Below are 26,262 nucleotides of genomic sequence, written 5' to 3'. Positions count from 1 at the left end.
ATAACAATAATAACAACCACGTATCTTTGTGCTGGCAAAACATGTCACTTTCTCTCATTCGGTTCCAGCGCGCAATATAGGACGCAATCTGATTGTTACTCTCTCTCTCTCTCATATTAATAAACTATGCTGCCTATACAGTTGTGAACAGATCATGATTTAATATTTTTGGATACTTGATTTTGTCAATGGACGGTACGCCTCTTACTTTTCATTACAACTTCAACTAAACTTTTGGGACAAGATATAGATATCATTCGACCCAATTAACTGTTTAATGTATTGAGTTCAAAATTTAATGTTTGTTCATATTTTTTTTAAATATATATACGGTTTGAATCAAAATTACAGAATTAGGGTGAACCGTAGCTTTAATGCATGCAAATCCGCCTCTATTTCCATGTACCATCAAGGGGTGTAATAGGATGGATGAAATCTTAATTTTATTTTATTTTTATTTTTTATGATGTGGTTTTCAAGCCAGCTAGTGCCCACCTCAACTAATTTCATGAGATACTTAGCACCTCCCACCAGCAACAACTTCTTAATCTTAATGAGAGGATTCATGTTCATGACCAGAGAATTTATTACTCATGGTAAAAAAATTATTTCTTCGAGCCCTACAGAACATGAAAGTGTGGTTAGTTTGATCTCTGTGCATGAAATAATACTACTTCTTTCCTAATTTAGGCGACGTTCTTCTCTTTTTAGTCAATCTAAAAGGAAATGATACATTTCTATATTTAATAACAATTTAAAATTTAATCTGAAATTTTATCCTTAATGAGATGACTATGGTCAAACATATATACATGATTGCTTTAAATTACAAATTTCATAAATTTTTCTTTCACTCTTTAAGTTTTGTATCTAGTCAAACACATTAACATAAATTGAGATGGTGGGGAGTAGACGGTTATAACTAAAAAAAAAACGGTTTTTTCATGTGGCGTGCACGGCTTGCGTTGAAAGTGCAGCACAACAGCGTGTCTAACAAGAACAGAAATTGGCTATAAAGAGCAAATATTTTGGCTCGAAATCATAACAGCATTCAAACTTTTTTAGATCAAATTGGGTATAGAAAGTCAATTATAACTCCGCTTTCAGGTGTGCAGCATCTCTCTCTCTCTCATACATGCACACACATATAAAATATAAATGTAGTACTGTTTTAGTAAAATAAGTTTCAGGTCTTATTCAACTGTTTAAAATAAATTTCAGATTTGAAATGCATGTTGCGTGTCTAATTATCCATCCATGTGCCCCAACATAAGCTTGTAAAGTGCGTATAATTAAATACTCCTTTAGTCTCTTTTTACTTGTCCTTTATCGGCTTATCATTCACCTTATTTATTAAGTATTTGTTTAATCAAATTACTCATATATTTTAGAAATCTAATTTTGATTATTGCGGTATATTATGTAGTTATTTGATGATAAGAGTAATATTTAAAAAAAATCTTTTAATTTGCTATAATGGATGAGTAAATAAATATTTATTTTTAATATATACAAGGAACTAATGAAAAAAAAGTGAGAGATTACTGTGCAAGTTAAGTCATTTAAACCCAAAAGGTGTTCATCCGATGTACTTGACACTTTTAGTGATTTCAAAATCAAGAGTTAACAGAAAATAAAAAGATCTATCCTTCATGGCACTTGGCAGTTGCACATTCATCTTTTTGGAGAATGGCATATAGAGTAGGGCAAATGGTCAAAAATGCCCCTCTACTTTGGGAAAAAAGGATTAAAAATATTCTCTGTTATAAATTTGAGTCAAAAATACTTCTCCTGTCATTAAAATTTTCAAATATATCCCTATCTTAACAGAAATCCCCAAAATTCCCCAAAATAATCCAATTTCATTTTTAAACTTGCTCCATTTAAACCCGATCCAACTACATAAAAACTCATATGCGACCAATTTGTTCCCGAGTCCTACATCTGGAGTCACTAGGCACAGGAGCGGGTAACCCATATGGGTGTTTTATTTAGTTGGGTCTGGTTTAAATGGAGCGGGTTAAAAAATAAAATCGGGTTATTTTGAAGATTTCCGTTAAGATAGGAGTATATTTAAAAACTTTAATGAGAGGAGAAATATTTTTAACTGGTTATTTTGAAGATTTCCGTTAAGATAGGAGTATATTTAAAAACTTTAATGAGAGGAGAAATATTTTTAACTTAAATTTGTAATAAAGAATATTTTTAGCCTTTTCCAAAGTAGAGAGATATTTTTGACCTTTTCCCTTGTATAGTACTACTGCGATGTATAAATCTCTGCCATTGACACCTAGGAGAAAAATATGAAGTTGACTCGGATACCTGACTTAGTTGACTCGGATACCTGACTTTCTAAAAAGTAGTAACCGCAATTATTAAAAAGAAAAAATAGAATAAATTGGCTATTATTAGACACCGAAGTAAGAGCCAATACAAAGAACTAACACGTAAGTTAATGACTTGTAAATGAAGATGTAAGCTTGCTATAAGTATCTTTTTGACCTTATTGTTAATATATATATATATATATATATATATATAAAATCAAGCGCATAAAAAGAGTACAAGCTGGTTAATACTTTACCTAGCCACCCAGAGTTGTGATGAAATGAATAATATCTTTCCACTTTAATTAGAAATTTCAGGTTGGAGCTTTAAAAATGAAAAAATTCTGAAAGAGTATGTCCCCTTTATGGCTTATATATAAAGTCATACCGGAGGAAAGATAAATACTTTACGTAATCTCAATTTATGGTTCTCCCTTCATCTTCTACTTATTGCACATTCTTGGCTACATATGACATATGTATAATCTTCGACTCTTATATTTTCGTTGGAGATAGATTCCATGGCTACCTCAACTAGCAGCAATCAATCTGACGGTATGCAATTTTCTTTCTCCTTTATGATCAAAGTTTTTCAATCTTTTTCTCCTATATTTCATACATCTGTATCCAATCCATGCAGGAATAATGGGTAATAAGGAGCTCACTCCACTGGAAAAGCATGTCATGTTCTTTGATATCAATAATGATGGAATAATTTACCCTTCAGAAACGTACCAAGGTTTTTTTTCCTTCTTTTCTTTATTTCCTAAATGTAGTGTTCACTTTTTTTTTTTTTTTTTTTTTTTTTGTAACTTTCATTCTTTCTTGACTTGTCCTAATTATTTTGTGATTTATAATTTTGTCAGCTTTTAGAAAGATGGGGCGTGGTATTTTCCGTTCTATGTTTGGTTCTGTTCTCATTCATATTTCTTTCAGTCACAAGACTCGACCGGTAATTCAAAGTGCTCTACATCTATGGTTTTGCTATATCTTTTTCTCTATTATATGGTTTAATAGGACATACGATATAATTTGAGTAAAAAAATAAATTCTTGTATAATTTGTGAAGCAAAATTCTCTTTTGACTTAGTAATCAGATTTGCGGACATGCATATTTGGTTGAGTGGGTTAATTTTAGGTATGGTGTCACTGAGTATTTAAAATTATCTTTTCTTACATTAAAGTAAGAGAAAAGACATTATTTCTCTTTAAACTTGACACGAAAATTCACTTTAACAACTAAACTTAACTGATAATTATTTACCCTCCTAAACAACTTATACAACAATTATTTTGAATCTTACGTGGCCCATACCAGTTGAGAGGTGGGTGTTGTTCACCACTCGCCATCTGATAGGTCCACGTCATTAATTTTTTTTAAATTCCTCGAAATTTATTTTATTATTTCTTTAGTTTCTCCCTTCTTCTTCCCTTTTTCCCAATTTTCTTTTCTTTTCCACATCCATCCATGGCAGATCTTCACTTTAATGGCAAATTCAAGTTTCCTCCATTAAAGATGCACTGTGAGCTTCATCACCATCACTTCTCCTGCACTCCACAATCCATAAATTAACAACATCAAACTATACCCAACATCATATGCTTCACTCCAAAACGTCATCATTTTTCACTCATTATTACTATTATTAACAACCCCATTTCTTCCATAACCATTTTAGAGGCTCTTCCTCAAAATTAAAGACCATCCCATTTGAAGGACAAACTGTGCAATTTCTTTATTTTGTGTTGTTGCTGCTGCCCCCGTCCCTCCGCCCCCACTCACGCCTCCTCTCCCTCTCCTTCTTCCCCATCGTTTCAAGCTTACCACAGCAATTCAAGTGAATCTTTTGCTTTATGTGCTTTGTAACTGAAGATATGAAGCTTCAAAGGACGAATTGTAACAAAAAGTGGAGAAATAAGTGATTTAAATAAGTGGGTATTATTTAAATTGGGGAATTTTCAGAAATTGGGTTTGAACAACAACAACATACCCAGCAGTGTATTCTTTCTTAGTGGTAATAAAGTAAAGGTGAAGGAATCGCAATGGCATTAAAAACGGGTGAAGGAATCGCAATGGCATTAAAATCAGTACTCGATTCTTCAAAGGCATTAACGTTAACTTATTTTGTTCTTCAATGGCATTAACGTTAACTTATTGTATCTGCTCTCTTCAATTTATCTAGAAAAAGAAAGGAAAAAAATTTAAAAAAGAAGAAGAAAGAAGATGAGGATAGAGAGCAGATACAGGGGAGGATGGGGAAGAAGGAGTTAGAAGCAGGGGAAAGGGAAAAGAATAAGAAAGAAAAGGAAAAAGTTAATTTAAAATAGAAAATAAAATATTAAAAAAATCTTAATATATCATCCAATTAGAAGATGACATCTGTACAGTTGGGACCATTTTTAGTGTTATTTTTTTCCTCCCAAGCGCTTTTAAGAAATTGGGTATACTTTCTTGCCACGTCACCTATTAAGGTGGTATTTAATTCAATTGAAAGTTGTTTAGGGGGTAAATAATTACAAGTAAAGTTTAGTTGCTAAAGTGAGTTTTGTTGTCAAGTTTCAGGGAGAAATGATGTCTTTTCTAAGTAATTTAATTTTACCCGCTATGATATTAAAGCCACTAAATTTTATTCACTTTAACAGTAAATTAGAAAAAAAAATTGTCCCGCGAAAGTTTTCGAATTTTATTCACCGTAATCGAAAATCGTTAAATTTACTCACTATAATGACAAAATCAACCCATCAAATTGACTTTGCTATCATAGTGGGTAAAGTTAAGTGCCTAAAGGTGAAATTATGATTGAAGGCGACGAGTGGGTTGGTGGAGGTGAGGTAAAATCAGATAGCAGAAGAGTGAAAATGCTTTTCTGGTATTCAATGAAATTAATTAGTATTATAAATACATATAAAAAATTGTTAAAAATCAATTTTCTTAATGAGGTCATAGTCAACGTGAATGAGGTCATAGTCAACGTGTATGATCTAGTTCCTTTTATGAAGTTTCGCAAAGTAATTTAGACTTGAATTTTTTTTCAAAATAAACAAAGAGGATCACAAGCAGTGTTTTAAAAGGCGGGGGCGTAAGGCGAGGCGTTTTACATACGCCTCGATGAGGCGTAAGCCTCGAGGCACGGGGCGTAAGCCCCATGGGTATTTAATTTTTAGTATTTCTTAAAATAATATAATTACAATAAATATTTTTAAATAGGTAAAATTACATAAAAAAAAAAAAAAAAAAAACTATAAATAAATGAAATATATATATATGTGTGTGTGTGTGTGTGTGATCCTCACAAAAAAATGATCAAAGCAATCCATTATACACCGCTTATAACTTGTAATTATATATAACATAATTTTACAAGTATAAACAATACAATGAAATAAAAGCTATTATGAAATGCAAAACAATTCTAACATTTTAACTTTCAAACACGAAAAAAAACACAGTTTCTTAAAACACTATTACTATCATACTATTCATTTTATCTCCTTAGAAGCAAATAATCAATAAAATTTATCAATATTACAATTAAAACATAACTTCTTCATGAACAAAAAATAAAATTATATGATAATTCTGATACATAAGACTTATGACCAATGACAAGTGAAAATGTACAATTCCGCTATGTATTTTTTTTTTAAAATTAAGTGATATTCACCCTCAGGATGTTCTCAAATAGTAAATATCCAATACTACGACTTGTTATATGAGTTACACCCAATCTTCTATTTCTATAGATGAAAAACTATTAAGTATCATTATTTTGTTAAACAATTATGAGGGTGAATGATTTTAATTAAAGAATTTAAAATATAATTTGTGTAAGAACTGTTAGGCGAGCCCTGGGTGTTGGGCGTTAGGCGTGTTTAGGGCGTACGGTTGGGCGCTTACGGCGTAAGCCTCATAGGAACTAAGCCCCGCATGTTAGCCCCAGGACGTTTTGCCACTGCCCTGTCCCGAGGCGAGCCCCGGGGCGAGTCCTGATACTGCCTTTTAAAACAATGATCACAAGCAAGTGATATTTGGATACGATTTGCATTAATTTTCTCAACAACAGAATTCATTCGAATTTTATGTGATACGAATGAAGAATAGAATCTTGATGAAAACTAGTGATTTGATGCTTAGTGTTGCTTTTTAACAAGCAGTAAAGCAATTAAGCTGGAAATTGATTAGTAATATGTATATGCTTTTTTGTGTCACATAGGGAAAATGGCCGTCTCCACTCTTCCCCATTGTGGTAAAAGATATCAAGTATGCTATACATGGCAGTGATTCTGGTGCCTATGACTCTGAAGGGAGGTAAATTCATGACTAAATTTTAAATAAATGACCTTTTTTCATTTTTGGTCTTTCCCCCGATATTAATTACGGGCGCGAGCAAAAATATATACACATATTGGGTATATAATATGTATATTTATGTATGTTATATGTATATATTCATACTTAATATACAAAACACATTTTTTTTCCGGCTATTATTTCTTAAGGTGGCCCCAAAAGGTAATCATCCGTACGTAAGTGAATTTTGTTTAACTATAACCAAGTCACTGTGCACATTGTTATACTTTATAAAAAAGGACAGCCCGGTGCACAAAGCATCCCGAAATAAAGAGTCGGGGGAAGGGCCGCATCCCAAAGGGGGTGACGTAGACAACCCTATCCTAATGCAAGCATTAGTGGCTGGTTTCACGACTCGAACGTGTGACGTAGAGGTTACACGGAGACAACTTTACCGTTGCTCCACTTGGTACAGTGACTAATTATAAATTGAATTTACTTGCTATTGTTGAAGGTTTGTGCCAGAGAAGTTTGAGGAGATCTTTAAGAAGCATGCACATCAAAATGCAGATTCCTTGACATACAACGAAGTGAAAGAATTGCTCAAGACAAACAGAGAATCAAAGGACTACTATGGATGGTATCCACTTTTTTCCCTCTATTTCTTGTTAGTTGTTACTCCCTCCGTCTCAACTTTTGTGGGAGTGTTTGACTAGACATGTAATTTAAAAAATAAAAATAAAAGAAAATTTTGAAATATGTGGTTTGAAACAAATCATAGATATTTATGTGGCTATGAAAAAAAAAAGATATTTATGTGGCTATAAATTATGTCACTAAATCTAAAAAAATGAGAAATATAAAATTAAATTATTTGTAAATAAGGAAGTATGACTTTTTCTATAGGACAGACTTAAAAGAAAAATATATCACATAAATTTGGACAAAGACATTAAATATAGGGCAAAGGGTAAAAATTACCCCTCTACTTTGAAAAAAGGGCTAAAAATATCCTCTGAACTTATTTTGGGTTAAAAATACCCCTCTTATCCTTAAAGTTTTCAAATATACCCCTGTCTTGACGGAAATTATCCCGCAAAATAACCCGAAATCATCTTTTAAACCGCTCCATCATTTAAACCCGACCCAACTAAATAATAACCCATAATATCCCCTTATTCCCCTAATACGTATGTTTGAAGTTTGAGGGAATTGGGGGAATAAGGGGATCTTATGGGTTATTATTTAGTTGTGTCGGGTTTAAATAATGGAGCGGGTTTAAAAAATGATTTCGGATTATTTTGGGGGTTAATTTCCATCAAAACAAGGGTATATTTGAAAACTTTAAGGATGAGAGGGATATTTTTTATCCAAAATAAATTCAGAGAATATTTTTAACCTTTTTTCCAAAATAGAGGGGTATGTTTGACCCTTTTCCCTTATATACATAAATTTGGACAGAGACATTATTCGTTAGTGTATATTGCCGTAATGCCGTCTATCGTTTCCTTGCAAGTTTATTTTTTTTAGTCCTTGAAATATGGACAAATTTTGATTTCGGTCATTTTGATATTCAATTAAGTACATTTTTAACTTTTAATTAATTAAAATGTGCACTTTTGATCATTCTGTTTATAAATCCTCGCAAATTATACTAATTGTTAATTGAGTATAAATTCATTCAGTTACTCATGTGCTATGTTAAAATTGTATTGTTACTCCATATTTAAGAGCAACATAATTTAATTAAAAAAATCTAAATATAACATATTTGTTGAAGGGGACTAAAACATGCATTTTAATTAATTAAAAATTTAACATATTTAGAAAAATATTAAAAACACAAAAGTTATAATTTACCAATGGATCAAAGGTGCAATAATCCTTATTTCCTTTTTGGTGAGATTGTTTTTCGTATTTCCTTTTTATTTTAACTTAATCTTTATATGTGCAGGGCAAATGCTTTTGTAGATTGGAAGTCTTTATATGATTTAGGCAATAAGGATGGGATATTGACGAAAGAAACCGTAAAAGCTGTCTATGATGGAAGCCTTTTCGAGCAAAAGGCAAAAGAGCATGCTTCTAAGTAGTGCCCCATATAGTTCCACTATCATTGTTTGATGTACCATGTGGTTGTAATAATTAAGTTATGTATTGTCTTCTGTTAATATTGTTGTTGTTGTGATTTAGTTCTTCTCATATCTCAAAATTATGAGATGGCAATAAAAATTAATACTATTTTTTTTTTTTTACGCATTTGTATTGTCCTGAATTAGTGAAAGAAAAAATTGAGGGCTTTACGTAAAAGTTGTCTAGAAGTGATTAAAAAAAATTACCGTTGATCCCAGAGAACCCCACCTTTGTCTCTCTTGTTCTCACGAGTTTTGGGATAATTATTTTGCTCCCTCAAATATAACCCCGAGCATATTTAATTCCTTAACTTTATTAAAGTGGAGCACTTTTGATATCTCCAACGGAACCTGTTTAAAAAGTAACGGGGCTAAACTCATGTGACACTCACGTGACTTGGAAGAGGCTAATCGCGTGGGAAAAAACACTAAACTCATTCCCCTTTTCCCCCAACTTCATACGCGAAGAAACACTTCACCAGAAAAGCCCCAGCCTCTCTGTGAAAAGCTTTGATCGACGGGAACAAGAAGAGAACTCAAGTGAAGAAGCTGAATTTTTCTTCTCCAAGGATTATTAGATCCTGATAGTGAAGTACCCAATTGTGGCAAGAAACACCATCTCAGTTTTCATTAAACTAAAAAAGTAAGCTATGAGATGGGTGACGATGGAGATGATATGCATATGAGTTCCTGGAATGGCATCATTATTGGTCCTGGTCCGCATAATTCTGTTCATGAAGGTCGCATATATCAGTTGAAGTTATTCTGCGACAAAGATTACCCAGAGAAGCTACCAAATGTCTGATTCCATTCTCGAAATAACATGACATATATCAACCATGAGACAGGAGTGGTGGAACCAAAAAAATTTGCTTTACTTGCAAATTGACAGCGAGAGTACACCATGGAAGACATACTGGTTCAGCTAAAAAATAAGATGGCTGCTCCTCAAAATTGCAAGCTAGTTCAACCCCAGGAAGGCACCTATTTCTAGCATAACCACATCTGTTCAATCAACTATTGTTATAAAAGGATATGGTGTCGTGACCCAACCGGAGGGCCATGACGGGCACCCGGAGCTAACCTAGCGAGCACCACAACACATACATGCATCTCATATCCATACCTGAATAGGCCATAATGCTAACTCATAGATACCATAAGCTGTATGGGACACAAGCCCAAATGATAATATACATACGTCATCAAACTGATCCCGAGTATACAAGCCGAAAGGCTATCAAAATGATGATACAACTAAACATAGACCGAGAAGGTCATGGAACATCTGACTGTGCATATCTATTTACGAGCCTCTACTGGAGTGCATGACATAATAAGGACGGGACAGGGCCCCGCCATACGCATCTGTACACAAAAGAACCATACCAACTAGACTGCAACTCCTGAACAAGTGGAGTACTCCTGTACAACCGCTGAGAAGGAAGCTTAGGATTCTGAACCGTCTTCCTGTCTACCTGCGGGCATGAACGCAACGTCCACAAACAAAAGAACGTCAGCACGAATAATGTACCGAGTATGTGAGGCAAGATATAACTGAAACTGAAAACATAGTAATCTGGAGGCCAAAGAATGCCCTAAACATCTCAGTTATATATATATATATCACACTGACCAAAAGGCCAGGTAATCTGTTTCACTGACCCGTAGGCCTGGCATATTTGTCTCACTAACCAAGTAGCCAGGCTAAAGAAAAATATATGTATATAGCATGCTGTATATCATGGGTAGACTGAAATATATGATGTCAACATGTCTTTCTCTAACTCTTCTATCAACAAAGAACTAAGGAGCGGATAGGAATCCCTCGGAAGATACAATACTACATCTAGAAACGTTACACCTCTATGACAGCTCTAAACAATAGTTCTCTTTCTTTAAGATTTGATAGACGCTTATTATTTACTGATCATATCAAGAAAAGAAAGGATAACCATTACATACCTCGTCGCTTACTTAACCACTCAACGTCTATCCTCTCGAGCTTACAAGTCTACATTCAAGATGATTCATACCAGGGTTAAGTCGTTGGAACATTCATAATGTCAAACTAAACTATTAAGTGAGCTAGCGAAATTTGGGCAGCATTTCCCCTATATCACCCACTTCCACCAAATTCCAAAACAACTCCCAAATATCAATAACAACATCAACAATACCATAGCCAAGAGATTATATTCAAATTAGACTCAAATCAACCCCAAATTTCCTTTCAAATTCCATTCATAGCCAACATCTACAACACAATACTTTATGGCCTTTTCTACCATGATTCTCTTCACCTTTCTGACTTACTGACCTCCAAATCAACTCAATATAAGTAATAGAGTGAAGACCATACCTTATATTTGAATTCAACCCACACAATCTTGCTTCAAAACTAAATCCACCACAACTTCAACTAAAAGCAAGAACAATCATCTTCCATGAACTAGCTTAGGGTTTTAAAGCTTGATCTTCACTTGAATTAGCTTAAGATGTTTATGGAAGATTTAGGATGGTTGAGAGAGCTTAGAGGGTCTAGAAGAATCTGATTTTTGGTGAAATAAGCCCCAAGTCATGCCCCATTAATTTATAACAAAAGAGAAATTTTCCACAGCTTCAATTCCATGGTCACTTTCACGGACCGTGAAAAAATTTCACTGGCCGTGAAATCAGTCCAGTGGTTCCTCCTCATTGTCACCTTTTCACGATGGAAAATTTTCATTTTCACGGTCCGTGAAAATGTCCTTGTTTCTCAGATTTGCGTTCTGTCAGTTGCATTGGAAAGAAGACTCACTGAACTTGAATTTACGTAGGTTATGCATTACATAACTCCTCATATTCTAGGAGATATGCCTCTCTCAAGTTGGACAAAAAATCTTGTCCAAAATTCTGCCAGGTTTCTCCAAAGTTTCGACAAACTTAATTTATTTGATGCGCTTGTTCTCCAATCTTTCCATAACTTACTAAACATGAACTTAAACCCTCATAACCATAAGATAGGCATGTATAATCTCATATAACCTTGAAGATAACTCTGGTGTCCATGACTAGGGCACCTAACATCCAACGAATCTCAACGTACAAAACGACGAGGTGTAATACATGGTTCCTCTACAAATTGACAAAAGGTCAAGTTAATTTCATCTTACCCTCCCAAGAAAATGAAAGGAAACAAAGTTGAAGAGCAAAGCAGAGTGATTCCTATTATAAGGAACCAAAAGAAGAATTCAAAATAATCTCTCAAACATCCTCTTAATGATTAAGTGCCTTAATTGGAATAGTAATAGAGGGAGGAAATCTCAGGTTGCTATTGAGAGATTAAACTATTTGATTAAAGAGCACAAGATTTCATTTGTTGCTTTACAAGAACCTTTTATAAATGATTCTAAAATTGAATCTTACAAATATACTCTGGGAATGCAAGGGGCTTTTGCTAATATTAGTAATAAGATCTGGATTTTCTGGGGAAATGATATTCATTGTTCTATCTACTGTTCAGAAGATCAAATGGTGACTTGCAGAATTGTATTGAATTCCTCTCACAGGTTTTTATATCAGTGGCGTATGCAAAATCAAAATCAAGTGGCAGGGATATGGAGATATATGAGAGTGTTTGCATTCACTATTAATGATCGTTAGGCAGTATGTGGTGACTTTAATTGTATTTTATTTGTTGATGAGAAATTGGGAGGTAACCCGCATAGTTTGAGCAAAAGTATCCCATTCATGGAATGCTTGCAAGACTGTGGCTTGAAGGATAATGGTTTCTTTGAAAGTCCATTCACTTGGTCAAATGAAAGAAAGGAAGAGGAAGTGATATGGAAAAGATTGGATAGAATGGTTAGTAATGAGAAATGGTTTGAATTTTTTGACAACTCTAATGTCATTCACTAACCAAGAGTAAGTTCAGATTACTTCCTCTTTTAATCACTTGCAAGAATAACTAACAATCTTTTGTGAAATACTTCTGATTCTCAAAATTTTGGACATAGATTGAAGGTTACCAAGATGAGGTCAAAAATCATTGGTTCTCTCACACTAGGGGTAACATATTTTGGGAGATGCAACAAAAGCTTAAAAATAGTAGTAGAGCTTTAGGAGAATGGTCCAAATCTACGGTGGGGAATTTTTTTGATAGAGTTCAACAACTAGAGAAGGAGGTGAAGAAAGCTGAAGAGAAAATATATGGGAACTTTGGATCAAAGTGAAAGAATGCTTATGAATAAAGCAAAGGCCGAAATTATAGTACACCGTAAGCATGTTCATAGTTTTTGGAGACAAAAGGCAAATTTAAAATGGAATTTGAAGGGGATGAAAATGCAAAAAAAGAAAATTCATTCAGTGGTGAAGGGCACAAGGAAAGATCTGCATATCAACAGAATTTGTGACAATTGAGCATAGATAGAGGCTGAAGAGGAGATTGGTAATGTTGTTGCACAGTTTTACCAAAACCTTTTCTCACAGTAAGTCAACAACATTGCTTTTGATATCCTTAAACATGTTCCTAAATGCATTAATTCTGTAGATAATGATTTTTTATCAAAAAAACCTCTGAAGAGGAGGTGAAAAAACTATTTTTGACATAAATCCTAATAATTATGTTGGGCCTGATGAGTTCAGTGGTCTTTTTTTTTTTAAATCTTGAGAAATTGTGGGTGTTGATATTTTAAAACGGGTTAGAACTATTTTAAATGGCAAAAAAATTTCAAGATATTTCACCAATACTTGTCTGATTTTTCTCCCTAAAATTGATTCACCTGAAACCTTTTCAGACTTTAGGCCTATTAGTCTTAGTAATGTAACTTAGAAAATCATTTCTGTGTTGTCTGATAGGTTGTCTAATATTATTTCCAAAATTATTCTACTAATCAAATTGGATTTGTTAACGGTAGATCAATTGAGGAAAATGTATTATTAGCCCAAGAGATCATTCATGAGATTAAACATGATAACAAAGGGGGTAATGTGATTTTCAAAATTGCTATGACAAAGCTTATGATAGACTATCTAGATATTTTATGTGTGCTATTATGAGGAAAATGAGTTTTGAAGAGAAATGATTTTTTATCATATGAAACATGCTTTCAAATAACTGGTATAGTGTAGTGATAAATGGTAAGATATACGGATTTTTTAAATCCCAAAGGGGAGTAAAACAAGGAGATCCTATATCTCCTACTCTATTCATAATAGTTGCAGAAACTCTATTGACAAATGATCAATATAAACAAGAGTTGCTTCATAATCGATAACAAAATTTCAGAGAAAAGAAGCAGCATGGTGGCAAATATTCTTCAAGTTCAAAGACAAGAATTTCCCATTACTTACCTGGGATGTCCATTGTTGCAAGGTAGAAAGTTGATTCAATACTTTGCTGATATGGCTGCAAAAATTCTCAAAATGGTAAACTCTTGGAATTATGTTAGACTATCCACTGGGGGAAAAATTATCTTGAGCAAGCATGTTCTTTCTGCAATGTCAGTGCATCTTCTTGCCATTTGCCAACCCCCAAAAACTATTTTCAAACAAATGGAACAAATTTTTGCTAACTTTTTGTGGGGTAATAATGAGGGCAAGCATAAATACCACTAGGCAAATTGGCCTAGTCTATGTTTGCCCACTATGGAAGGAGATATTGACATAAGATCACTACATGACATTTCTAAGTCCTTTTCTGCCAAGTTGTGGTGGCAATTTAGGACCAATGATTCTTTGAGGGCTGATTTTCTAAAAGCTAAGTATGCTAGAAGAATTCATCTTGTTGGTAGCAAATGGAGTTACATTCAGTCTCATAATTGGATAAGGATGATGAAAATTAAAAAGAAAATTGATCACCTTATCTAATGGAAGGTTAATATAGGTAATGCTAGTTTTTGGCGACACAACTGGTCTGGGCTGGGTGATTTAGCTCAGTTTGGTATTGCCAACACTTCTGTGAGGGGTACTATTTCTTAATATATGGAAGAAGGCTCTTGGAATGTTCAAAAGCTTAAGCTAAAACTCCCTAAGAATGTTGTAGAGCATATTCTAAGAATTACTATTAACTCTCCTAGTCCTAGTGACAATCCTATTTGGACAGTTACAACAGATGGGAGATTTAGTTGTAAATCTGCCTGGAGTATTATCAGAGTTCTCAGAGTCCCTCTTTAGTCAACAAGATGATGTGGCACAAAAAATCAACTTTCAAAGTTTCCTTCTTTCTATGAAAAGTTTTCAAAAATAAAGTGGCAGTGGATTTGAATTTGAAGAAATTCAATGTACATTTACCATCTATTTGTTCTTGCTATGTTAGTCATGACCAAGAAGATGTGGAACATTTGTTCTATAAGAACAAAATAAGTCAAGAGATTTAGATTCATTTCAATCAATATTTTGGGATTTTTCAGAATACTAACAGTTTGAGACACCTAGTGGTAACCTGGCAGCTCACTAAAGGCAAGAATCCCATACAAAATATGGCTCTATAGGTGCTTCCTGGGATAATCATGTGGCAAATTTGGATTGATAGGTGCAAAGCAAGGTTTGAGGACAAAAAAAAGTCCACTAAAAGAATCAAATAAGAATTTATCAACAATGTGTTATGGAGGTTCATAAACAGTTTCCTAATGTTAATCCTTTTATGAATTGGATTCAATTATTCAAACCATGGAGCAGGCCAAGTACTATTTTAGATCCTTCCCTGTTAAGTGGTCATTTCCTGTTAATGGTTGTGTGAAGTTGAATACTGATGGATTCTCTAAAGGAAATCTTGATATCAGTGGTAGAGGTGGTGTAATAAGAGATCATAGAGGATATTTGATTGTTGCATTTGGGATAAACTTTGGAATTGCTACCAACAATGTTGTTAAGGCTCTGACTATGGAAATTGGGATTGAATAGTGTGTGCAGAATGGTTACAAGTGTTTGGAATTAGAAATTGATTTCAAGCTGCTTGTGGAATGGATTATGAATAGCTACAATCCTCCATGGAACATCATGGACACTATTTGGAAGATCAAAAGACTGTTGGAACATGCTAAAAAATAAAGCATTCTACACTGTTATAGCGAAGGTAATAGAGTGGAAGTCTGTTTGTCATACTGAGGATTGGAATGCAACTCAACTACTCGGATAACTGACTTTCAATCATTACCAAAAGAAGTTAGAGAAGAGTTGAACATGGACATATTACAAATACCAACATTCCTGAATAATCTCATTAAGAATTCTTGTAATATGAATAGAAAGTTAGATAGAAAGTACTCTTTTGATGTCCCTTGATTTCAAACTTTGTATAGAAGAAGAGTTGCAACTCTTTCGGTGACAAATTTTGTAGCTAAAGTGGAAATCCTACCATGATTTTAGTATGGGACTGTCCATACAAGGTAGGTGCAGGGAGATAGTACTCCTCTGTTATGTACTTAAACTGATTTGAATAAAATAGCCACTTGATCAGAGGGGTTGATTAATATATATATATATATATATATATATATATATATATATATATATATATATATATATATCACATCTTATCCTAAGAAATTAATATGCATGAACCAATAAAATGTGCTTCAATCAAGAAAAGAGATAGCACCGTCAGTTGAAATTTACACCATTAGAAACATGGTCCCTAACGTTACTTTTTAAACGGGTTCCGTTAGAAACATCAAAAGTGCTCCACTTTAACAAAGTTAAGGGATTAAATATGCTCAGAGCTATATTTGAGGGATGAAAATGAACCTACTCCCATAGATAAGGGATAATTTTAGCCCAAAACTCTGTTTTCACTATAGGAAGTCCGAAATTAAAGTGATGCCAAAATCTTTTCAAAAAATCGAAATAACGTACGTGTAAAAATAAAAGGGGAAATTTTAGTAATGTACAATCCCAACATACAAAATTACATTCGCGTAGCCATATTTTTAAATTACACCCGCATAGCCCCTTTTTCACTGTATACAACATTATACAACAATACACAACTTTATATGCCTGGAGTAGACAACGTATCAACCTTGTGTAAAGGTGCAAAATAATGTAGAAGACTAGTATACAATATTATACAAACTTATACAAGAGGTGTGTATATCGAAAGACTAGATCTGGTTAGCCGGCGCAGCCCAAAAAACATTGTTGACCCAAATTCCGATCTACTGAAACGGAGCGCTAAAACAATGAGTCTGATCGAGGTCTTATCTCTCCAATTTCAATTTCCCCCTTCTATGGAGTTGTTTTTGTTTAGTCTCAACAAGGTTGTTTCTTGTTTCTAGACTTCACTAATTCAAACACTTATATTTTGTAGTGTTCCAGACAACTAAGAGAATACCAGCAAAAACTTGCAGACAAGTTCGACTTTTAAAAAAACATAATTTTGACGATTCCCTGGCATTCTTTTGGTATGGGTTTCTCATGGGTGTTTCTATCATGGATCAACGAGCAAAATTCTGGTGAAGCGTTTGGAGAGAAGCAGAAGAATTTAACACTCCAGTGTATTCCTCTTTCCCATTGTCCATTGGTATGAGCTAGGGTAGTGGGAAGGAAAAAACAGAAGAGTGAAAAAATGGCTATAGCAGGTAATAAAATAATGATGGGCTAAACTGGATAATTACTTTGCCATAATTGTCATACAATGTTATTTTCCCCAAATAAAAATAAAAATAAAAAGGAACTAAAGTAGCTATAGATGGCATATATGTGCTATATAAGTTTGAGCTAAAGCCCAGGCTAATTGGCGTCAGCTAAATGCAACCCCACATAACGTATGTAAATCATGTGCTATATTCTCCCATTTTAATTTTAAATTATGTGTATTTTACTTGATTCATTTTGGTAAATTTGATTAAAAAGGGGTGGTGGGAATCTTGGGTGGGCCATTAAATAAAAAAGCGGGACCATAGAAGGGGTTCTATCGCAGGGCTAGGTCTTTTAAGAAGCGGATCTATAACTTATGTAGTACATGCGCTATATAAGTTAACATTAGTCTGGACTAGCTTAAACTTAATATAGTGCATGTAAAACATGTGCAGATGCGCTATACCTATTTTTGCTCCTTTATTTGTATACTAGTGAACTTATTCGCGCGGTCATAAAAATAATCATTAAATTCAAAAATTAATCTTTTATAGTATTTGAAAATTGAAAATAGTTTTAAAATATTATTTATATAATTCTTAAACCAGAAAGATTAGATTTTAAGTTTTAATCCTCAAAAAGTTGTATAAACATTTTATTCATCAATTCCAATTTTTTTCTGCTATGTAAGGTCCTTAAATAATATAAATTAGTCCTTACATTATATTTACTATATAACCATAATCTTCGTAAATTTATCGTAAAAAAGAAAATCACATAATTTTATAATTGATAAGAAAAACAAAGATATAGCATTAATATTCCTTGCATATTAGCTACAAGACATTTTGTAGAAACTATACAATCTTGACTTGTTCCATTCATTCACCAAGAGAGAATATATATAGGATACAATCTTGAACCCTAGTGAAACAAGGAAACTAAGATCCTACTGAAACAACGAAACTAACTAATATATGGTAATTAGTGAAACAAGGAAACTAACTAATATATGGTAATTATCTCTCTATAAATATGCTACCAAATAATATCAAATAATACGAAGATATTATACCGCAATACCCCCCCCCCCCCCCCCCCCCGTCAAGTTGGAGCATGGGAATAAAAAATGCCCAACTTGGAAAGCAAGAAGTCAAACTGAGTTTTGCCGAGAGCTTTGGTAAAAATGTCTGCCAATTGTAAAGATGTTGAAACGTGTGACGGAGAAATCAAACCTTCATTAATTGCATCACGAACAAAGTGACAATCTACCTCAATGTGCTTTATTCGTTCATGTAAAATCAGATTGTTTGCAATGTGCAAAGCGGACTAATTATCACAAAACAATTTGATCGCCTTGGGATGTGGTATACCTAAACTCAACAACAGACCTCTTAGCCACTTCAACTCACAAGTGACCGCAGCCATGGACCTATATTCAGCCTCTGCAGAAGATCTAGAAACTGTGTGCTGCTTCTTTGTCTTCCAAGAGATGGGAGATTGACCTAGAAATACTAACCAACCTGTCAACGAACGACGAGTAAGCGGGGAAGCCGCCCAATCAGAATCACACCATCCCTGCAAAGTCAACTCACTGCCGACCACTCGTAAGGCCGCTTCCCAATGTTCAATCCGGGGTTCTTGCATGAATTGAGACAAAATATGAACAGAATATTCCAAGTCCGGTCGAGTGACCCCCAAATAAATCAAACGCCCGGCTAATCTACGGTAGACCTCCGGATCCGACAACAAATCTCCATTTGCAAGGCCAAGTTTATGATTTTGCTCAATAGGGAACCCACTTGGCTTTGCACCTAACAATCCTGCTTCAGAGATAATATCAAGAGTATACTTGCGTTGACACAAAAACAACCCTGATGAACTACGAGCTACTTCAATACCCAAAAAATATTTGAGAGACCCAAGGTCTTTCATTTTGAAACAATCACTCAAATAGGCTTTGAAAGTTGCAAGTGCAGCGGAATCATTCCCAGAAATAATAAGATCATCAACATAAACCAAGATATTAATCTGAATATTCCCTCTAGTGAATGTAAAAAGAGAATAATCAGAATAAGATTGAGGGAAACCGTACCCTTTCAAAGCAATCACCAATTTTGCAAACCAACATCTAGGGGCCTGTTTCAACCCATACAGCGATTTGCGCAAATGACACACCAACGTAGGATTTGGACTTTCAAACCCGGGAGGGAGCTTCATATACACCTCCTCATCAAAGTCACCATGTAAAAAGGCATTATGAACATCCATTTGGTGAAGTTCCCAATTTTTGGATGCTGCAATGGCTAGGAAGGCTCGAACAGTAGTCATCTTGGCGACCGGAGCAAAAGTTTCATTATAGTCAATCCCCGCTTGTTGATGATTTCCCAACATAACCAAGCGCGATTTGAGCCGTTCCACATCTCCATTTGACAAAAACTTGGTCTTGTACACCCATTGATTACCAAGTGCTTTCTTATCCGGAGGAAGATGTTCCAAAGTCCATGTACCATTGTCTTCCAATGCACGTATCTCTTCTTTCATTGAATGTATCCAACCTTCGTGTTTCATGGCTTCTTTGAAGGTCTTAGGATCCTTACCCGAAATAATAGCTGCGAGAAACTTACGATAATTTACAGAAAAATTGTCACAATTAATATAGTGTGCCAAAGGATAGGGAGTACTTGAGGATTGATTGTTAACAAGAGTTGTAGGAGACGGACTATTAGCAAAAACTGAGTGTGTCACATAATCACGAAGCACAACAGAGGGAAATTTCTCCCGAAAACCACGCCCCAAGCCACCTTCCACATTCGTGACTGGGGTATAGTGTTGCTGCCCCCCCTCCCTGCCAGCGGGCACTGGGTTCCCAGCGGGCTGTACAGTGGCTGTTGGCAGCCGCTCAGCCTCGCTGCCAGCTGGCGCTTGGTTCCCAGCGGGCTGGACAGTGGCCGCTGGCTGCAGCTCGGCCTGGCTGCCAGCAGGTGCTGGTTGGGCAGTGGTTTGCAGCTGCTGCTCGGCAGCCTCCGAACTATCAACTTCGCCCCCTTATTCATCCCCGCACACCATAAAATCACGATCAATTTCAGCACCCTCATAAAAAAAACTAGACGAAATATTAACATCTTCCGGACAAGCAAAAGGAAACACATCCTCCACAAACTTTACATCATGAGAGACAAAAAATTCCTTCGTATCAAGATCAAACAACCGCCACCCCTTCTTACCAAATGGATATCCCACAAACAAACACTTTCTGCTCCGACTAGCAAATTTGTCACCCTGAGTTTTTTGATTATGAGCAAAGCACAAACACCCAAAAGTACGAATAGCATCAAAAGAAGGAGGTTTACGGAATAAAATTTCAAAAGGTGTTTTATTTTCCAATTTGGGTGTGGGGGTACGATTTATGAGATGAGATACAGCAAGAACACATTCACCCTAGAAAAAAATAGGCAAATTGGCCTGAAATCTTAGAGCCCTAGCAACATTCAACACATGTTTATACTTCCTCTCTACCCTCCCATTCTGTTGCGGAGTACCCACACAAGAGGTTTGAAACAAAATACTAGTGGCGGAAAAATAATCGATCAAACAATTAAATTCGGTACCATTATCACTTTGTACAACTTTAATTGTTTGATTAAATTGTCGATCAACCATAGCAACAAAATCCATAAACATCGGAAACACTTCTGTTTTATCAACCAACAAGTAAATCCAAACAGCTCAGGAAAAATCATCAACAATTGTTAAAAAATAGCGAGCTCCACACGACGAAACATGGCGATATGGGCCCCACAAATCACAATGTATTTTCTCAAATATTCTAGATGCATTATTATCACTTAAAGGAAATTTGTCTCTAGGATGCTTAGCACGTAAACATACTTCACAATCCTTTGCTAAACTACTCTTATCACTACTGACATGAGGAAGCAACTTAACTACTCTCTCGGAAGGATGCCCCAATCGTCGATGCCACAATTTCAATGCGGACGTTGCCACGACAGTAGACACATGTTGCACCACGTCCGGTTTGCTAAAATAGTATAGTCCGTCCCTCCTAACTCCCGTTCCAATTAGCTCCTTCAGTGGGTCCTGAATAGCACACATATAAGAATTAAAAGAGACAATAGTATGTAAATTATCAATAAGTTGGGGGACAGAGAGTAAGTTGCAACGTAAATAAGGCACATAAAGGACATGATGTAAGGTGATTTTATCTGACAGTCGAACAGAACCTTCCAAAGAAGCAAGCACCTTTTCACCATTAGGCAAACCAACAGGACAATCAACAGTATGGACATCAAACAACCAAGATTTCTCACCGGTAACATGATGAGTAGCACCAGTGTCAATAATCCAAGAAAAAACATCAAACTTACCATTCAAGCGATTTTCGGGAATTGTAGCATTACCAAAAAATCCCGTAATAGCCTTCCATTGATCGGAAGTAAAGTGCTAACCGACGGCAGCGTTATTTGATGCGGTTGTTACACAATTTGCCTCGGGTGAAGGCGTGGCAGTTGCACGCAGCAAGCCACGACCTTGACCAGCGGAAGACAGCCTTCCATTTTTTTTCAGTCCAACCTTCGGGATAATCCACGATGTCATAACACTTACTAACATCATGACCACGCTTCTTGCAATGAGAGCACACTAAAAGCGACCAACACTTTTCAGTCACATATCCTACCTTCTTGCAAAGTGAGCACACAGGACGATCTGCAGAACCACGACCCCGTCCTGCAGTAGCACGAACCGCAAATCCAAGAGCCTCGGTGGGCTGTGTCTCGGATTCTTATTTGGCCGTACGAACACGCTCCTCTTGAATCACAAGCTGATAAGCCCTATCAAGACTTGGTAACGGATCTTGAGACAATATATTAGTCCGCAACGAAGAGTAATACTCGGAATACAAACCCATCAGAAAATCATGAAGTTTAGATTGCTCACGACGAACCTCATGTAAACGACCTGCCGTACAACCGGAGCAACAAGTACAAGAAATCAGGGGCTCATGATGATCCAATTCTTTCCATAGAGCATGTAATTTTCCGTAATATACGGACACTGACATGGTTTTGGTCTGTTCACATTTAGCCAGGGAAGACCGAAGTTGTTGAACTCGTGGTCCATTAGTCTGCGCGAACCTCCTTTTAAGGTGATCCCAAAAGGGTTTGACCTCTATAAATTTTGACAAGGAAGATTTGACATCAGCATCAATGGTATTTGTGATCCAAGAGATTAACATTGCGTTAATTGCAGTCCAATCGGACTTTGTACAAGGAGGCTGCGGTTCAGTGATAGTGCCGTCCAAGAACTCAAATTTACGTCGTGCCTCCAACGCCGTTTGTATGTCGGCTGCCCATTCATCAAAATTGTCGCCCTTGAAACGAGTAGGCGTGATATAGTCCCCGGGTCGGTCTTGAGGACCGAGAAAATATAGAGAATTAGACTCAATTTTGGGTGGTGGTGGAGGAGGTACGTCGTCACCGGCCATGGAAATTTACGATGAAGAGAAGAAAAAAAACGTGTGGCCTGATACCATGTAGAAACTATACAATCTTGACTTGTTCCATTCATTCACCGAGAGAGAATATATATAGGATACAATCTTGAACCCTAGTGAAACAAGGAAACTAAGATCCTAGTGAAACAAGGAAACTAACTAATATATGGTAATTATTTCCCTACAAATATGCTACCAAATAATATCAAATAATACGAAGATATTATACCGCAATACATTTGTTTTCATTAAAAAAAAGTTAATTTATAATACTACAAGAAAGAGAAATAAATACAAGCAAAAACAAAAACAAAAAGGGAACATGAACAAAACACATGTTCGTTAGCCTAGAGAACCTTCATGGAGGGCCACCTGAAGCGAAAAATAAAGGAAAGCAAGGAAAACTTACAATCCCATACACACAAAGTAAAGAAAATTAAGAAAAAATTGGTAGATTATAATAATTGAGACTCCAACATTTTGTTCCTGCATAATAAAAAACAGAAAAATAGTAATTGAGATATGATAGGTTAAGAAGTAAAAAATTGAGACTTTATTCTTACAATAGATATAAAAAGGAAGAAAAAAAAAAGAGAAAAGGTAAAAAAAAATCTTTTCCATTTCATTTTTCTGGTTGGTGGGAGGGAACGGGGAGACGCCATGCCTTTTCCTTGTAAATCATATTGGAAGAAAATTAAATAGAATAAGATAAAAACTTCATTTAGTTTAACAGATGTAGAGTATGAGAAGCTGTTCAAGAATAATTCAAAAATTAACAGATGTAGGAAATTAATGCATTTTATTGTTAATGTACTTGATAAAGTTAACTAAATTTAGAAAAACATCTCTTGGAGTTAAATAAAAGAACATGAGAACAAAACATTCTTCAAAATTTGGGAAAAATAATAGTCCTGACACGCCTAATCGTTAATGTAAAACTCCGTAAATTCGGGTTAGGTGCGAATGTGTAACAATCTAGTGTTAAGATGATATTATATCTATATGAATCCATTCTTGATGAATTCGAGTGGAAGATGGTCGTTTTAAAGTCAAACCAACAATTGAAGTTCTTAAGGGCTCTTAACTTCGCCTAAGTTTTGGTAGGTCTATCTTCTGGGCGATTTTCATGAAAATGTGTTGTGAATTTGGAAAACCTTCCTTAATGAAATCTGTATATCTTTGAATTATCTTTCCAACGGTAGGTCGGCCAGCCCGACCAAAGCTATGTACAAACAGTTATGTCCGTTTTACTGAAGGGCACAAAAGCTGGAGAATTCGCCCAAAGTACGCCCAAAAAGTACGGGCCGTACTTTAAAGTACGGGACATCCTTTTGGACGTACTTCTTCCGTTCTTCACTGGTCTTGGCAACCTAAGTACGGGCTACAAGTACGGGACGTACTTCAAAGTACGGGACGTACTTGTAGGCCGTATTTTCTCCGTTTCTGGCAGAAAATTTGGTTTAAAATGGGTATGGTCTTCTTTTGTTCCCATTTTTTTTCATCCTTCAAGGAAGAAAATCATCTCTCCAAGTCTTCAAATCAAAGGTAAGAACACCCTTAACATTATTAATCTATTCTAACATCAAACCCATGATTCTTACCATGATTCTTGTGATCAAAACGTAGGGTTTGTAGCCTAATTCTTCCTAAAGTGATTCAAGCTAGGGTTTGGGTGCTCTTCATTAGGAAAGTGAATTGTTAAACTTTGTTTAACATATTAAGGTATGTCTCTTTTGAAAATCATTTTTTGACTATAAGGATGATTTGTATGTCTCTTTAAAAATAAAATCTTTTTTGAATATAAAGGTAATTCGTATGTCTCTTTTACAAACTCTCTTAAAAGATTGATTCTTTATAAAAGCATGTTTTGAATGATATGATGAATTGGTTTGACATTCTTGAAATCTATTACATGCTTTGATTAATGGTTAACGTGCGTGAGGGGATGAGCCCACATGGAACCTAGATTGTAACAAACCCTATATATGTATAAGGTATTATGAATGTTTTCCTCTATGAGAAATGCTTAGTGATGATGGTTAATTATTGGTATTGATGATTTTACAAAGGAACTATGACAAAGGAATCTTGTTTAAAGAAGTGGAAACGTTTTCAAGATTATCTATGAAGTCATGGATTTTCGTAATGGCATAATGAACTTTAATGTTAATTGATGATGTGACATACCTTGAGACAAATTGTGAATCAGCTTCTATGCTATGAACTTTGTTGTTGTGTTTGGCCTAGCTACTCGGGAGGAAGGGTAGCCACTATGGATCCTAGTGTGGTAATTTCCTAGCCATTCGGAAGGAAGAGTGGCCACTACCGAGTTCGCTACCCGGAGTGTGATTCATGCCTAGCTATTTGGGAGGAAGGATAGTCACCGCTGGGTTCGCTACCCAGGGTGTGATTTATGCCTAGCTATTCGGGAGGATGGATAGCCACCGCGTACTACATAGTCAGGTGTGATTTATGCCTAGCTATTCAGGAGGAAGGATAGCCACCGAGAATTATATGTTCCGGTGTGGTGCACTATGCGCGATATGATTGATTCTTGGGCCTGTATTGGCATGCGTGATATTCTTATTCTCTCATGGAACTGTTGTTGACCTGAATAGCTGTTTTATATTGATTAATGCCTTTGTAAACTGTTTAACAAATGATATTAAGAATCACAAAGTGGAATGACTGGCTTTATACTATCCTTTTAGAACTGATTTCTTTATGTATTATTATATTTTATTTTTATAATACTTGTTGTCCCCGAGGCACTCACTGAGTACGAAAGTACTCAGGCATACCATTGTTGTTTTGATGGTATGTTAGGTAACGGAGAAGAGCAGGTTCGTGATACTCTCGACGCTTAGGAGAACTTGTTGCTGCTGTTGATTTGGTGAGCCCACATCCTTGTTCGTGGGACACTTCCTGTTTCATTTATTATTCTAGATTTCCGGGCTGCGTCCCGAAGTTAGATGATTGTTTTATCTCTTAGAAGCTCCATAGATAGTTGTCAGAATTGTGGGTAGATTGTCAAAGTCTCGTACGACTTAATGGGTGTTTATCACGTGTATGACTATTTACTTATATTAGACTTCCGCTGATCTTATTTCATAATTGTGATCTTGATATATGCAGTTACTTATAACTTTGTTTAATTTAATAAGGAAAGATTATTAAAAAGGAACTTGATGTTACATTTATTTTATAAACTATTGGAGGCGAATGTTGAACCTGGAGGGTTCAAGTGTTATTATTGTGTCGTTTAGGTTCTTCCGATGTTGTTCACGATGTCGGATGCCGGTCACGTCTAGGATGGGTTTTGGGGCGTGACAGTTAACATATATCCTGATTAAGAATATATTCCTGTTGAGGATACCAATCACCACCTTCACAATAGACCCCCCATATTTTATCCCAAACCACTCTACTCAATCCTCACAC

The 26,262-nt window shown here is 35.4% G+C and overlaps 1 protein-coding gene and 1 pseudogene across 1 annotated transcript; both read left to right on the top strand.

The window, feature by feature from the left end:
- The first annotated feature begins 1,088 nt into the window (after positions 1-1,088).
- Positions 1,089-8,874, top strand: LOC132615187 (probable peroxygenase 5). Its single transcript, XM_060329755.1, has 7 exons — positions 1,089-1,107; positions 2,844-2,882; positions 2,968-3,066; positions 3,194-3,279; positions 6,542-6,636; positions 7,133-7,258; positions 8,573-8,874. Exons 2-7 carry the CDS (start codon positions 2,849-2,851, stop codon positions 8,706-8,708), a joined length of 576 nt encoding a protein of 191 aa, XP_060185738.1. The 5' UTR covers positions 1,089-1,107; positions 2,844-2,848; the 3' UTR covers positions 8,709-8,874.
- Positions 8,875-9,402: 528 nt separating this feature from the next.
- On the top strand, positions 9,403-9,741 carry LOC132613141 (ubiquitin-conjugating enzyme E2 variant 1D-like; annotated as a pseudogene).
- The last annotated feature ends 16,521 nt before the right edge of the window (positions 9,742-26,262 follow it).

The sequence above is a fragment of the Lycium barbarum genome, chromosome 10 (genome assembly GCF_019175385.1).
Source record: "Lycium barbarum isolate Lr01 chromosome 10, ASM1917538v2, whole genome shotgun sequence".
NCBI lineage: Eukaryota > Viridiplantae > Streptophyta > Magnoliopsida > Solanales > Solanaceae > Lycium > Lycium barbarum.
The sequence above is the reverse complement of the archived record's forward strand: the minus strand, read 5'-3'. Positions and strand labels throughout refer to the sequence as shown.